Source organism: Aquarana catesbeiana, linkage group LG09 (genome assembly GCF_042186555.1).
Source record: "Aquarana catesbeiana isolate 2022-GZ linkage group LG09, ASM4218655v1, whole genome shotgun sequence".
Taxonomy (NCBI): Eukaryota; Metazoa; Chordata; class Amphibia; order Anura; family Ranidae; genus Aquarana; species Aquarana catesbeiana.
In genome coordinates, this window is record NC_133332.1 from 46,369,319 (window position 1) to 46,381,088 (window position 11,770).

An 11,770-nucleotide genomic window follows, 5' to 3' on the forward strand; every position below is an offset into this window, starting at 1 on the left:
AACACAGTTGATTGATAATAAATGGCTTCAACCAAACACTAACCATGAGCGAAAGAAAAGTTTTTGGTGTTATCATTAATAGTCTCTGAAAAATGGCCAAGAAATCAGAAATTCTGCCAGGGTATGTAAACTTACGAGCACAAATATTATATATATATATATATATATATATATATATATATATACACATATAGATTATCTATCATCTTTTGCTACACTCTTTCTAAACAGACAAAAGTGTGTAAAAAAATAATAATAAAAAAAAAGTGGTCCGTGACTCAAAAAAAGGTTACAGTATACAGTGGGGACGGAAAGTACTCAGACCCACTTAAATTTTTCACTCTTTGTTATATTGCAGCCATTTGCTAAAATCATTTAAGTTCATTTTTTTTCCTCATTAATGTACACACAGCACCCCATATTGACAGAAAAACACAGAATTGTTGACATTTTTGCAGATTTATTAAAAAAGAAAAACTGAAATATCACAGGGTCCTAAGTATTCAGACCCTTTGCTCAGTATTTAGTAGAAGCCCCTTTTGATCTAATACAGCCATGAGTCTTTTTGGGAAAGATGCAACAAGTTTTTCACACCCGGATTTGGGGATCCTCTTCCATTCCTCCTTGCAGATCCTCTCCAGTTCTGTCAGGTTGGATGGTAAACGTTGGTGGACAGACATTTTTAGGTCTCTCCAGAGATGCTCAATTGGGTTTAAGTCAGGGCTCTGGCTGGGCCATTCAAGAACAGTCATGGAGTTGTTGTGAAGCCACTCCTTCGTTATTTTAGCTGTGTGCTTAGGGTCATTGTCTTGTTGGAAGGTAAACCTTCGGCCCAGTCTGAGGTCCTGAGCACTCTGGAGAAGGTTTTTGTCCAGGATATCCCTGTACTTGGCCGCATTCATCTTTCTCTCGATTTCAACCAGTCGTCCTGTCCCTGCAGCTGAAAAACACCCCCACAGCATGATGCTGCCACCACCATGCTTCACTGTTGGGACTGTATTGGACAGGTGATGAGCAGTGCCTGGTTTTCTCCACACATACCGCTTAGAATTAAGGCCAAAAGTTCTATCTTGGTCTCATCAGACCAAAGAATCTTATTTCTCATTATCTTGGATTCTTTCAGGTGTTTTTTCTAGCAAACTCCATGCGGGCTTTCATGCGTCTTGCACTGAGGAGAGGCTTCCGTCGGGCCACTGTGCCATAAAGCCCCGACTGGTGGAGGGCTGCAGTGATGGTTGACTTTCTACAACTTTCTCCCATCTCCCTACTGCATCTCTGGAGCTCAGCCACAGTGATCTTTGGGTTCTTCTTTTGCTCTCTCACCAAGGCTCTTCTCCCCCAATAGCTCAGTTTGGCCAGACGGCCAGCTCTAGGAAGGGTTCTGGTCGTCCCAAACGTCTTCCATTTAAGGATTATGGAGGCCACTGTGCTCTTAGGAAACTTAAGTGCAACAGAATTTTTTTGTAACCTTGGCCAGATCTGTGCCTTGCCACAATTCTGTCTCTGAGCTCTTCAGGCAGTTCCTTTGACCTCATGATTCTCATTTGCTCTGACATGCACTGTGAGCTGTAAGGTCTTATATAGACAGGTGTGTGGCTTTCCAAATCAAGTCCAATCAGTATAATCAAATCAAATGAAGGTGTAGAACCATCTCAAGGATGATCAGAAGAAATGGACAGTACCTGCGTTAAATATATGAGTGTCACAGCAAAGGGTCTGAATACTTAGGACCATATGATATTTCAGTTTTTCTTTTTTAATAAATCTGCAAAAATGTCAACAATTCTGTGTTTTTCTGTCAATATGGGGTGCTGTGTGTACATTAATGAGGAAAAAAATGAACTTAAATGATTTTAGCAAATGGCTGCAATATAACAAAGCGTGAAAAATTTAAGGGGGTCTGAATACTTTCCGTCCCCACTGTAACTACAGGCAAAAGTTTTTTTTTTTAGTTTTGGATAGAGTGCAGAAGGATTAGGACCCCTGGCAGTTGTTATTGCTGTCTGTGTCCCTGTTAAGGAGATTCATCCTCTCTATTTGTCCTGTTTACCATTATCATTGAAAGTAAAAGAAAATACCAAAATTTGGGCAGTCCCCAGAACAGTAATAGAAGGGAAAGTTTCCCATGGGAACACTAGTTCTGGGGACCTGGGGGGCCCCAAATGATTCTTCTAAATTGAAGGGATTTCCTCTCACTTCCTGTTTGGCTATGGGACAGGAAGTGAAGGGAAATCTCCCCAATGAGACACAGATGGCAAAAAAAAAATCTGACCGGGGTTGCAACCCTCCCTTACTCTAAATCTAATCTAAAATGAAAAATAAAGTTTTGCCTATAGTTCTACTTGATAGTGATATTAAAGCCTTGTTTGTTAAAAAAAAAACAAAAAAAAACAAACAAACAAATTATAATTACCTGCTCTGTGTAATGTTTTAGCACAGCGCAGCCCCAATCCTCCTCTTCTCGAGTCCCACCCCGGTGCCCCTGGCTCCTCCCTCCTACCAGATGCCCCCACAGCAAGCAGCTTGCTCTGGGGGGAACCAAGCAGGCGCACTCCCGACCCGCGGCTCCGTGCAACCATTCACACACCTAGCCGCGGCTCGGCCCCGCCCCTCCGTCTTCTGATTGGCTCACAAGCTGCTCCCACTGCTGCCAAAAGCCAATCAAGAGTGCGAGTCCCCAGAGAGGTAGGGCACATCACTGGATCGAGAGGGGGCTCAGGTAAGTATTAGGGGGGCTGCTACACACAGAAGGTTTTTCTACCTTCATGCATAAAATGTTTGAAGGTAAAAAAGTGGATGTAAACCCTCACCTATACCCTGTGAAGTGAACAGCCTCAGATGATACACAGTGATGAAACAAATCTCCCTACATAAGTTTTACATGTGTATCTGCTGTCTTCATCTTTATATATTCTTTAGAATTCTTACATCGGGTTAGAGATTTTCACTTCCTCATTCAGCAGTAGGAGTGGATTCTTGGCTTACACTGGGAGACAGCTGATTGGAGGAAAGGCACACACCCCCATTCCACGTAGGCAGAAGAATGAAGATACTCTCAGAGCTGTGCTGTGAATAGATCAGCTCTCTGCTAATCTATTTATAGCAACCTCCTACGACACAAATTTTCAGCTGCTTTTATCTCCTGTATCGGAGAAGTTGTCAGAAGTTATCATTCTGATAACAGAGGAACAAAACAGCAGAAACACATTGGACTTAGTGCTTTGGAGAGAGATAAGTAAACACTGCAGATATATGTGCCCAACTCAAATTTCATGAATCAGGTTTACATCCCCTACAAGTTGTAGGTGACAGGATTCTATGCTGTGCCCTCTTCTGTTTTCTCTATAGAAATATTTGCTGAGCCTGGTGACAACAGTAGCTTGGCTTTCACCTGAGATTTTAGCTTGTTGTGGCTTTACGGAACAGAGGAGGACAATGGACACTCAGGGCCGTTTCACACCACAGTAACGCAGTCCAAATGCATTCCATATGCGTTTCTGCATGCCCTTTGTGCTCCCCCCCCCTTGTTTTCCAAAGTTTCCTAGGTTTTTTCTGTAATGCATTTTTGATGTGTTTAGATGCATTCGGGTACATTTTTGATATGCGTTTTGCTGCATTCCAGTACAGTTCTGTGCAGAAAAAAATGCAGCTACTTTTTTTTTTTTTTTTCTGCACTGGAACGCACAGGAACTGACCGCACCGGTGTGAACTAAGCCATTGGAACCCATATAATCTACTGTCTATGCATTTTTTGATGCAGAAATAAAAAAGCTTTGGACTGCACCTGGTGTGAACCAGGCCTCAACCTATTCAATCTGCAACTGAGAAATATTTAAGGGGAATTGACTCTTTACTCTTCCATTGTTCTATTACTTAATCACAAGCTCTTCATATATTTTTAGGATCAAAATGGTATGAAGGCCAACGGATAGAGATCCATAAATGTTACAATGTTAGCAGGAAGTTGGACAGAGGGATAAAGGAGGATTATGACTATGATGTGGCTCTTGTACAGCTGAGCGAGAAAGTGGAATTCAGCAAAATTGCCAGGTAGGATGGGCTCTGTGTTTACCCCATGGCACTTGTAGGACAACACCTAGGACAGTAGGGTTGGGGGCATCAAGCCCTAAAATGTACAATATGTGATACTCTGGACATTTGTGTTTAAAACTTAATTCCAGGCAAACATCTAAAATACACAATATTGTCAACAGTATTGGGACGCTTGCCTTTACAGGCACATGAACTTTAATGGCATCCCAGTCTTAGTCCGTAGGGTTCAATATTGAGTCGGCCCACCCTTTGCAGCTATAACAGCTTCAACTCTTCTGGGAAGGCCGTCCACAAGGTTTAGGAGTGTGTCTATGGGAATGTTTGACCATTCTTCCAGAAGTGCATTGGTGAGGTCGGGCACTGATGTTGGACGTGATGGCCTGTCTCTCAGTCTCCGCTCTAATTCATCCCAAAGGTGTTCCATCGGGTTGAGATCAGGACTGTGCAGACCAGTCAAGTTCCTCCACCCCTAACTCATTCATGTCTTTATGCACCTTGCTTTGTGCACTGGTGCGCAGTCATGTTGGAACAGGAAGGGGCCGTCCCCAAACCGTTCCCACAAAGTTGGGAACATGAAATTGTCCAAAATGTCTTGGTATGCTGACGCCTTAAGACTTCCCTTAACTGGAACTAAGGGGCCAAGCCCAACCCCTGAAAAACAACCCCACACCATAATCCCCCCTCCACCAAATGATTTGGACCAGTGCAGAAAGCAAGGTGCGCACGCCCCAGACCCAGAAAACGAAATTAGGTACGTGATTTTGTGGGCTACCCTGCCGCAGTACTAGGGTTGCCATCTCATCCCTTTAAACCTGAACACATATGAATTACACAGGTTCTGAGGCTAATTTAATGCAGATAAGGCACCAAGTGAGTTTCATTACCACCTTAATCAGCAACATAATGTGTGTAATTAATATGTGTTTGGGTTTAAAGGGATGAGGTGGCAACCCTACGCAGTACATTTGCGTGGGGTGGTCCTGAAGTGGTTAATCAGACATGTTTAGAGAAGCTTGACAGATTTGATTTGGTCAGTTGGTTTTGTCCCCTGAATATTACATTGACTTTCTTCCATTTCAGGACTATCTGCATCCCGTGTACGGAGCCAGCCAACCGCGCCATGAAAAAGCCCAGCACCGCTACCTGCAATGAACACCGTAATGTGTGCTCTGTATTTGTCTGTCACTTGAACTCCTGGGGCTTTTTATAGGAAACCGATATTAAATGTGTCAGCTGCCAGTGCTCTGCTCTACTTTTCAGTTGTTAATTGCCTGGCTGTTACAGTGCCTTGAAAAAGTATTCATACCCCTTGAAATCTTCCACATTTTGTCATGTCACAACCAAAAACGTAAATATATTTTATTGGGATTTTATGTGATAGTGCAACACAAAGTGGCACATAATTGTGAAGTGGAAGGAAAATGATAAATGGTTTTCATTTTTTTTTACAAATATGTGAAAAGTGTGATGTGCATTTGTATTCAACCCCCTTTACTCTGCTACCCCTAACTAAAATCTAGTGAAACCAATTGCCTTCTGAAGTCACCTAATTAGTAAATGGATTCCACCTGTGTGTAATTTAATCTCATTATAAATACAGCTGTTCTGTGAAGCCCTCAGAGGTTTCTTAGAGAACCTTAGTGAACAAACAGCATCATGAAGGCCAAGGAACACACCAGACAGGTCAGGGATAAAGTTGTGGAGAAGTTTAAAGCAGGGTTAGGTTATAAAAATATATCCCAAGCGTTGAACATCTCACGGAGCACTGTTCAATCCATCATCCGAAAATGGAAAGAGTATGGCACAACTGCAAACCTACCAAGACATGGCCGTCCACCTAAACTGACAGGCCGTGCAGGGAGAGCATTCATCAGAGAAGCAGCCAAGAGGCCCATGGTAACTCTGGAGGAGCTGCAGAGATCCACAGCTCAGGTGGGAGAATCTGTCCACAGGACAAATATTAGTCATGCACTCCACAAATCTGGCCTTTATGGAAGAGTGATAAAAAAATAAGCCAAAGCGCCAAAGATAAAAAATAAAGATGCAATTAGACTTAAATATACATCTGCAGTGAGAAATTTGGTATGCAAATAAACAATATGTGAATTACCGCGCTATATGCTAAATAAATAAATCAATATACAGATGACGTAGCAATAATGATTGACACTACATTTACATTAATAACAGTCCCAATCCTGTGATATTTAGTGCTCGTGCTCAAAAATAAATTCTGTGCTCCAACAAGGTGTCCCCACATAGACATGCACTCACCCCTCATAGTTACATAGTTGGTAAGGTTGAATAAAGACACCAGTCCAACCTGAGTGAGTGTGGGTGCATGTCTACAATTGTCCCTATCCCTATCCCTATACATTATGTCTCATTAAGATGCTCATCTATTATTATTATTTTTTTATAATAAATACCCATATAGCGCTGTCAATTTACACTGCGCTCCACATATACATCACACACTCACATCGGTCCCTACCCTCAAGGAGCCCACAATCCAAGGTCCCCAACTCACACCATATACTAGGGCCAATTATAGACAGAAGCCAATTAACCTACCAGCATGTCTTTGGAGTGTGGGAGGAAACCGGAGTACCTGGAGGAAACTCACACAGGCACAGGGAGAACATGCAAACTCCAGGTATTTAGTGTCAATGTTGGGATTCGAACCAGCAACCCTTTTTACTGCTAGGTGAGAGTGCTATCCACTACACCACTGTGCCACCCTCGGTATGGACCAACTATCTCTAGTTTGGTCAAATAAGCATGTGGGGAGACCCCTGAAGATTCTTTTGCTGTTGGTTCCTGGGATGGATGTGCCTCATACAGATAGATATGAAAAAAAGGGCTTCATTGTGCAATACCGTTTAAAAAGTTTATTTTAAAACTATAAAACACAAAAATAGTCAAACTCACATGTAAGGGTGCCTGTAGCCTGGCACCCGGTGTGAATAGCAAGTGATTTATTAGGGAAATCGACCCGTAGGCAATAGTAGACCGCTACCGCGGTTCTAACTCGAATTCCGTTTGAAAATGGTGGGCGGAAGTGGGTCGCAATGACCCACTTCCGCCCACCATTTTCAAACGGTATTGCGCAATGAAGCCCTTTTTTTCACATCTATCTGTAAGAGGCACATCCATCCCAGCAACCGCCAGCAAAAGAATCTTCAGGGGTTTCCCCACACGCTTATTTGACCAAACTAGAGATAGGTAGTCCATACCAAGGGGTGAGTGCACATCCATGTGGGGACACCTTGTTTGAGCACTAAGGAGCACGGAGTTTATTTTTGAGCACTAAATATCACAGGGTTGGGACTGTTACTAATGTAAATGTAGTGTCAATCATTATTGCTACGTCATCTGTATATTGATTTCTTTATGGAAGAGGGGCAAGAAGAAAGCCATTGTTGAAAGAAAGCCATAAAAAGTCCTGTTTGCAGCTTGTAAGAAGCCATGTGGGGGGACAAAGCAAATATGAACGACCGCAACATACAGGGATATACAATGTAATACTGACATATAATCACACACATAGGTTGGACTTGATGGACTTGTGTCTTTTTTCAACCTCACCTACTATGTAACTATGTAGAAGAAGGTGTTCTGGTCAGATGAGACCAAAATTGAACTCTTTGGCCTAAAAGCAAAATGCTATGTGTGGTGGAAAACTAACACTGCACATCACCCTGAACACACCATCCCCACCGTGAAACATGGTGGTGGCAGCATCCTGTTGTGGGGATGCTTGCCTTCAGCAGGGACAGGGAAGATGGTCAGAGTTGATGGGAAGATGAATGGAGCCAAATACAGGGCAATCTTAGAAAAAAACCTGTTAAAGGGGTTGTAAAGGTATACATTTTTTCACCTTAATGCATTCTATGCATTAAGGTGAAAAAACTTTTGACAATACCGCCGCCCCCAGCTCCCCCATTTTACTTACCTGACACCTTGAAACTCAGCCGCTCGCTCCCGACCTCCATTTCGCTGCTCAGCCTGGTCGCTGATTGGCTATAGTGGATGGATTGAAAGCAGTGCAGCCATTGGCTCGCGCTGCTGTCAATCACATCCAATGATGCGGCGCGGCGGGGCCGAGTGATCCAGCGAGCGGCTATAGCCGCCGGCTGTATCACGGGAGCGTGCCCGCAATAACTAACCACCATGCGAGGGAGCTCGCATTAAGGTGGTTAGTTCTTGCGGGGAGGAGCTGAAACAGCCGCCAAGGGACCCCAGAAGAGCAGGTTTGGGGCCACTCTGTGCAGAACGAGCTGCACAGTGAAGGTAAGTATAATATGTTTGTTATTTAAAAAAAAAAAAAAATTACCTTTACAACCCCTTTAAAGTCTGCAAAAGACTTGAGACTGGGGTGAAGGTTCACCTTCCAGCAGGACAACGACCCTAAACATACAGCCAGAGCTACAATGGAATGGTTTAGATCAAAGCATATTCATGTGTTAGAATGGCCCAGTCAGAGGCCAGACCTAAATCCAATTGAGAATCTGTGGCAAGACTTGAAAATTGCTGCTCACAGACGCTCTCCATCCAATCTGACAGAGCTTGAGCTATTTTGCAAAGAAGAATGGGCAAAAATTTCCCTCTCTGGATGTGCAAAGCCGGTAGAGACATCCCCAAAAAGACTTGCAGCTGTAATTGCAGAGAAAGGAGGTTCTACAAAGTATTGTCTCAGGGGGGCTGAATACAAATGTACCCCACACTTTACACATATTTATTTGTACAAAATTCTGAAAACCATTTATAATTTTCCTTCCACTTCACAATTATGTGCCACTTTGTGTTGGTCTATCACATAAAATCCCAATAAAATACATTTACATTTTTGGCTGTAACATGACAAAATGTCAAAAGGGGTATGAATACTTTTTCAAGGCACTGTATATTCAATCACATATTTCATTGTTGATCCATAAAACGTATGCAAATCAGAAGTTCTGTCTTCACAGTGACCTCACTTGCTGCATGTATGTGCCAAATCACAGAGTCCTAGAGACAGACAGCCAGGCAGCTAGCATTTTTAGAAAGAGATCAGCAATAGCGTTTCTCTAAAAACAGGTTTCCTTTAAAGCTGAACTTCAAGCAGGTGAATACACAGATGAAATGAATTGCCAAATGATTTGTATTTCTGTCCATCCAGACTTGAGACTTACACTGTTCTGCCACACAGCACAGCCATGTTTTTCTGCTGCAGTTACCACTTACAGGTATTGTACCTTCTCCACCCTATGGCCTGTTTCACACAGGCTTCAGCTTATATAAGAGCAGTGTGAGCAGCTAGCTTTAGCAAAGCATTTACAAGCTTTGTTGAAGCTTTTAAGCACTTCAGCTCTGGAAGATTTACCCCCCTTTACCCAAAGACCAGGCCATTTTTTGTGATACGGCACTGCGCTACTTTAACTGACAATTGCGCTGTCATGCAACACTGTACACAATTATCACCTCTGAGTTTTTATTTTTTGCGCTATAAACAAAAAAAGACCAACAATTTTGGAAAAAAAAAAAAAAATTTTACTTTCTGCTTTAAAACATATCCAATAAAAAAATGTAAAAAATATCATTTCTTCATAAATTTAGGTCAATATGTATTCTGCTACATATTTTTGGTAAAGAAAAAAATCCCAATAAGCATATATTGATTGGTTTGCACAAAAGTTATAGTGTCTACAAACTATGGGATATTTTTATTCATTTTTATTTATTTACTAGTAATGGCGGCGATCAGTGACTTATAGCAGGACTGCGATATTGCGGTGGACATTCGGACACTAACTGACACTTTCGGAGACTACACTGTCACTGTACTAATGACACTGGCTGGGAAGGGGTTAACATCAGGGGCGATCAAAGGGTTAACTGTGTGCCTAACCAGTGTTTTACTACAGTGTGGGAGGTGCTTTTACTAGGGAAAGACATAGATCCCCGTCCCTGCTTTTCAGAGACACAGGGTCCATATCTTTTGTTAGAACGGCGATCTGCCTTGTTCACATAGGCAGACCGCTGTTCTGTGTCTCTGCAGGATGATCGGCGGGTACCGCTATGCATCACATACTAGCATATCATGAAAGACTTACCTTACAAGGAAGCCCTCCAGCGGCGTGCTGACACTGCTGACAGGGCTTCCTTCCGGGTTTGCAGGATTCAGCATTTTGACTGGCCGAGCCACGATGACGTCAGTCCAGCACATGCGCGCAGGAGTCATGGCTGCAGCACGGCTCTCTCAATGGGTGGCACGCTGTCCATTAAGAGCGCAGTGCCCATGCGCCCCTGGCGTGTTCTTTGGCTTCTACTTCACGAAATATCTCCTAAACGGTGCAGGTTTAGTAGATATTTACTGTACCTACAGGTAAGCCTTATTATAGGCTTACCTGTAGGTACAAATAAACAAGGAGGGCTTTACTACCACTTTAACAGCAGAGCTCTAATTGGCAGACGTATGGCAGCATAAGGAGCCATACGTTGTGCTGCAGTGTTCATGTGCTAACAAGGAACATGCTGGTAGGAGAAGAGATCAGAGTGATGGCCAGATGAGCTCATCTGTCCAGTCAGAAGCTGGGGGAAGGACAAGACCCATAAGTGTTATGTACCTGCCGCAGAGAACAATCAGGTCTCCTTCCCTACCAGACAAGGCTGTGCTGTGTGGCAGAGCTGTGCAAACCTTAGAACTGGATAACAGGTAATACAGCTCCCATACAAATTTCTATGTTGTATTTAGCAGTTTGCCTGGAGTTCAGCTTCAGTCTCAGGTGTCCCCTAATTTGGGGAACAGCTATCAAGGTACCACCCCAATGCTTTGGTACATGCAGGCTGGTATGAACGTGGCAGGAAGCTGCAAGCTTGCTGCCCCCTTTCCGTGGGGACACCAGCCGACATGCCCGGGGGAAAAAATATATAAATGTATGCCCTATACACCCCTGTGTGTTTTAGATGCGGTATGTTAAAAAATCCCGCTTGCTGCGTCTTTGATGCGATTTCATTAAAATGAATGTTATATATAGTTTAATAGTAATGCGTGTGCTGTAAACCGCAACTAAAACACAGGATACGAAATACACAGCACAGTGGGGACCGGGTCACTTTGTAAAACCACATTACTGAACGTGATAAAACTTTCTGCAAGACATTTGTAGTACATAATCTTCTTGTTGTGGCTGAACTTTTGCAAGTGGCACATCAACTCTGCGTCATATTTATGAATATCGGCCTGTTTTAGCAAAGCTGTCTCAAGTATTCTAAGCTAGTCTGTGGCAGAATTAGGATGCTGATCTGCAGCTAAATTAAGAAGTGACATGGACTGCTTCTTAACCACTTTCTGACCGTCCTATAGCAGTTTTATTGCCACAGGGCGGCAGCTCTGCAGCTCTGCACAGGATCATGTATATACACTATGGGGTTAATTTACTAAAATTGGAGAGTGCAAAATTTGGTGCAGCTCTGCATAGAAACCAATCAGCTTCCAGGTTTTAGTTTGTGAAAGCTTAAAGGGGTTGTAAAGTTAATTTTTTTTTTTTTTTTAAATAACAAACATGTTATACTTACCTTCACTGTGCAGCTCGTTCTGCACAGAGTGGCCCCGAACCTGGTCTTCTGGGGTCCCTCGGCGGCTGTTTCAGCTCCTCCCCGCAAGCATTTACCACCTTAATGCGAGCTCCCTCGTACGGTGGTGAGTGCTTGCGGGGCGCGCTCCCGTGAT

General features: G+C 43.2%; 1 protein-coding gene across 1 annotated transcript in view; it reads left to right on the forward strand.

The window, feature by feature from the left end:
• Positions 1–11,770, forward strand: part of LOC141107583 (complement C2-like) — a 108,939-nt gene that overhangs the window by 72,008 nt on the left and 25,161 nt on the right. The window contains exons 13-14 of the mRNA XM_073598427.1: positions 3,903–4,050; positions 5,134–5,210. Coding sequence (XP_073454528.1) covers positions 3,903–4,050; positions 5,134–5,210 — 225 coding nt within the window. The remainder of the gene's footprint in view (positions 1–3,902; positions 4,051–5,133; positions 5,211–11,770) is intronic.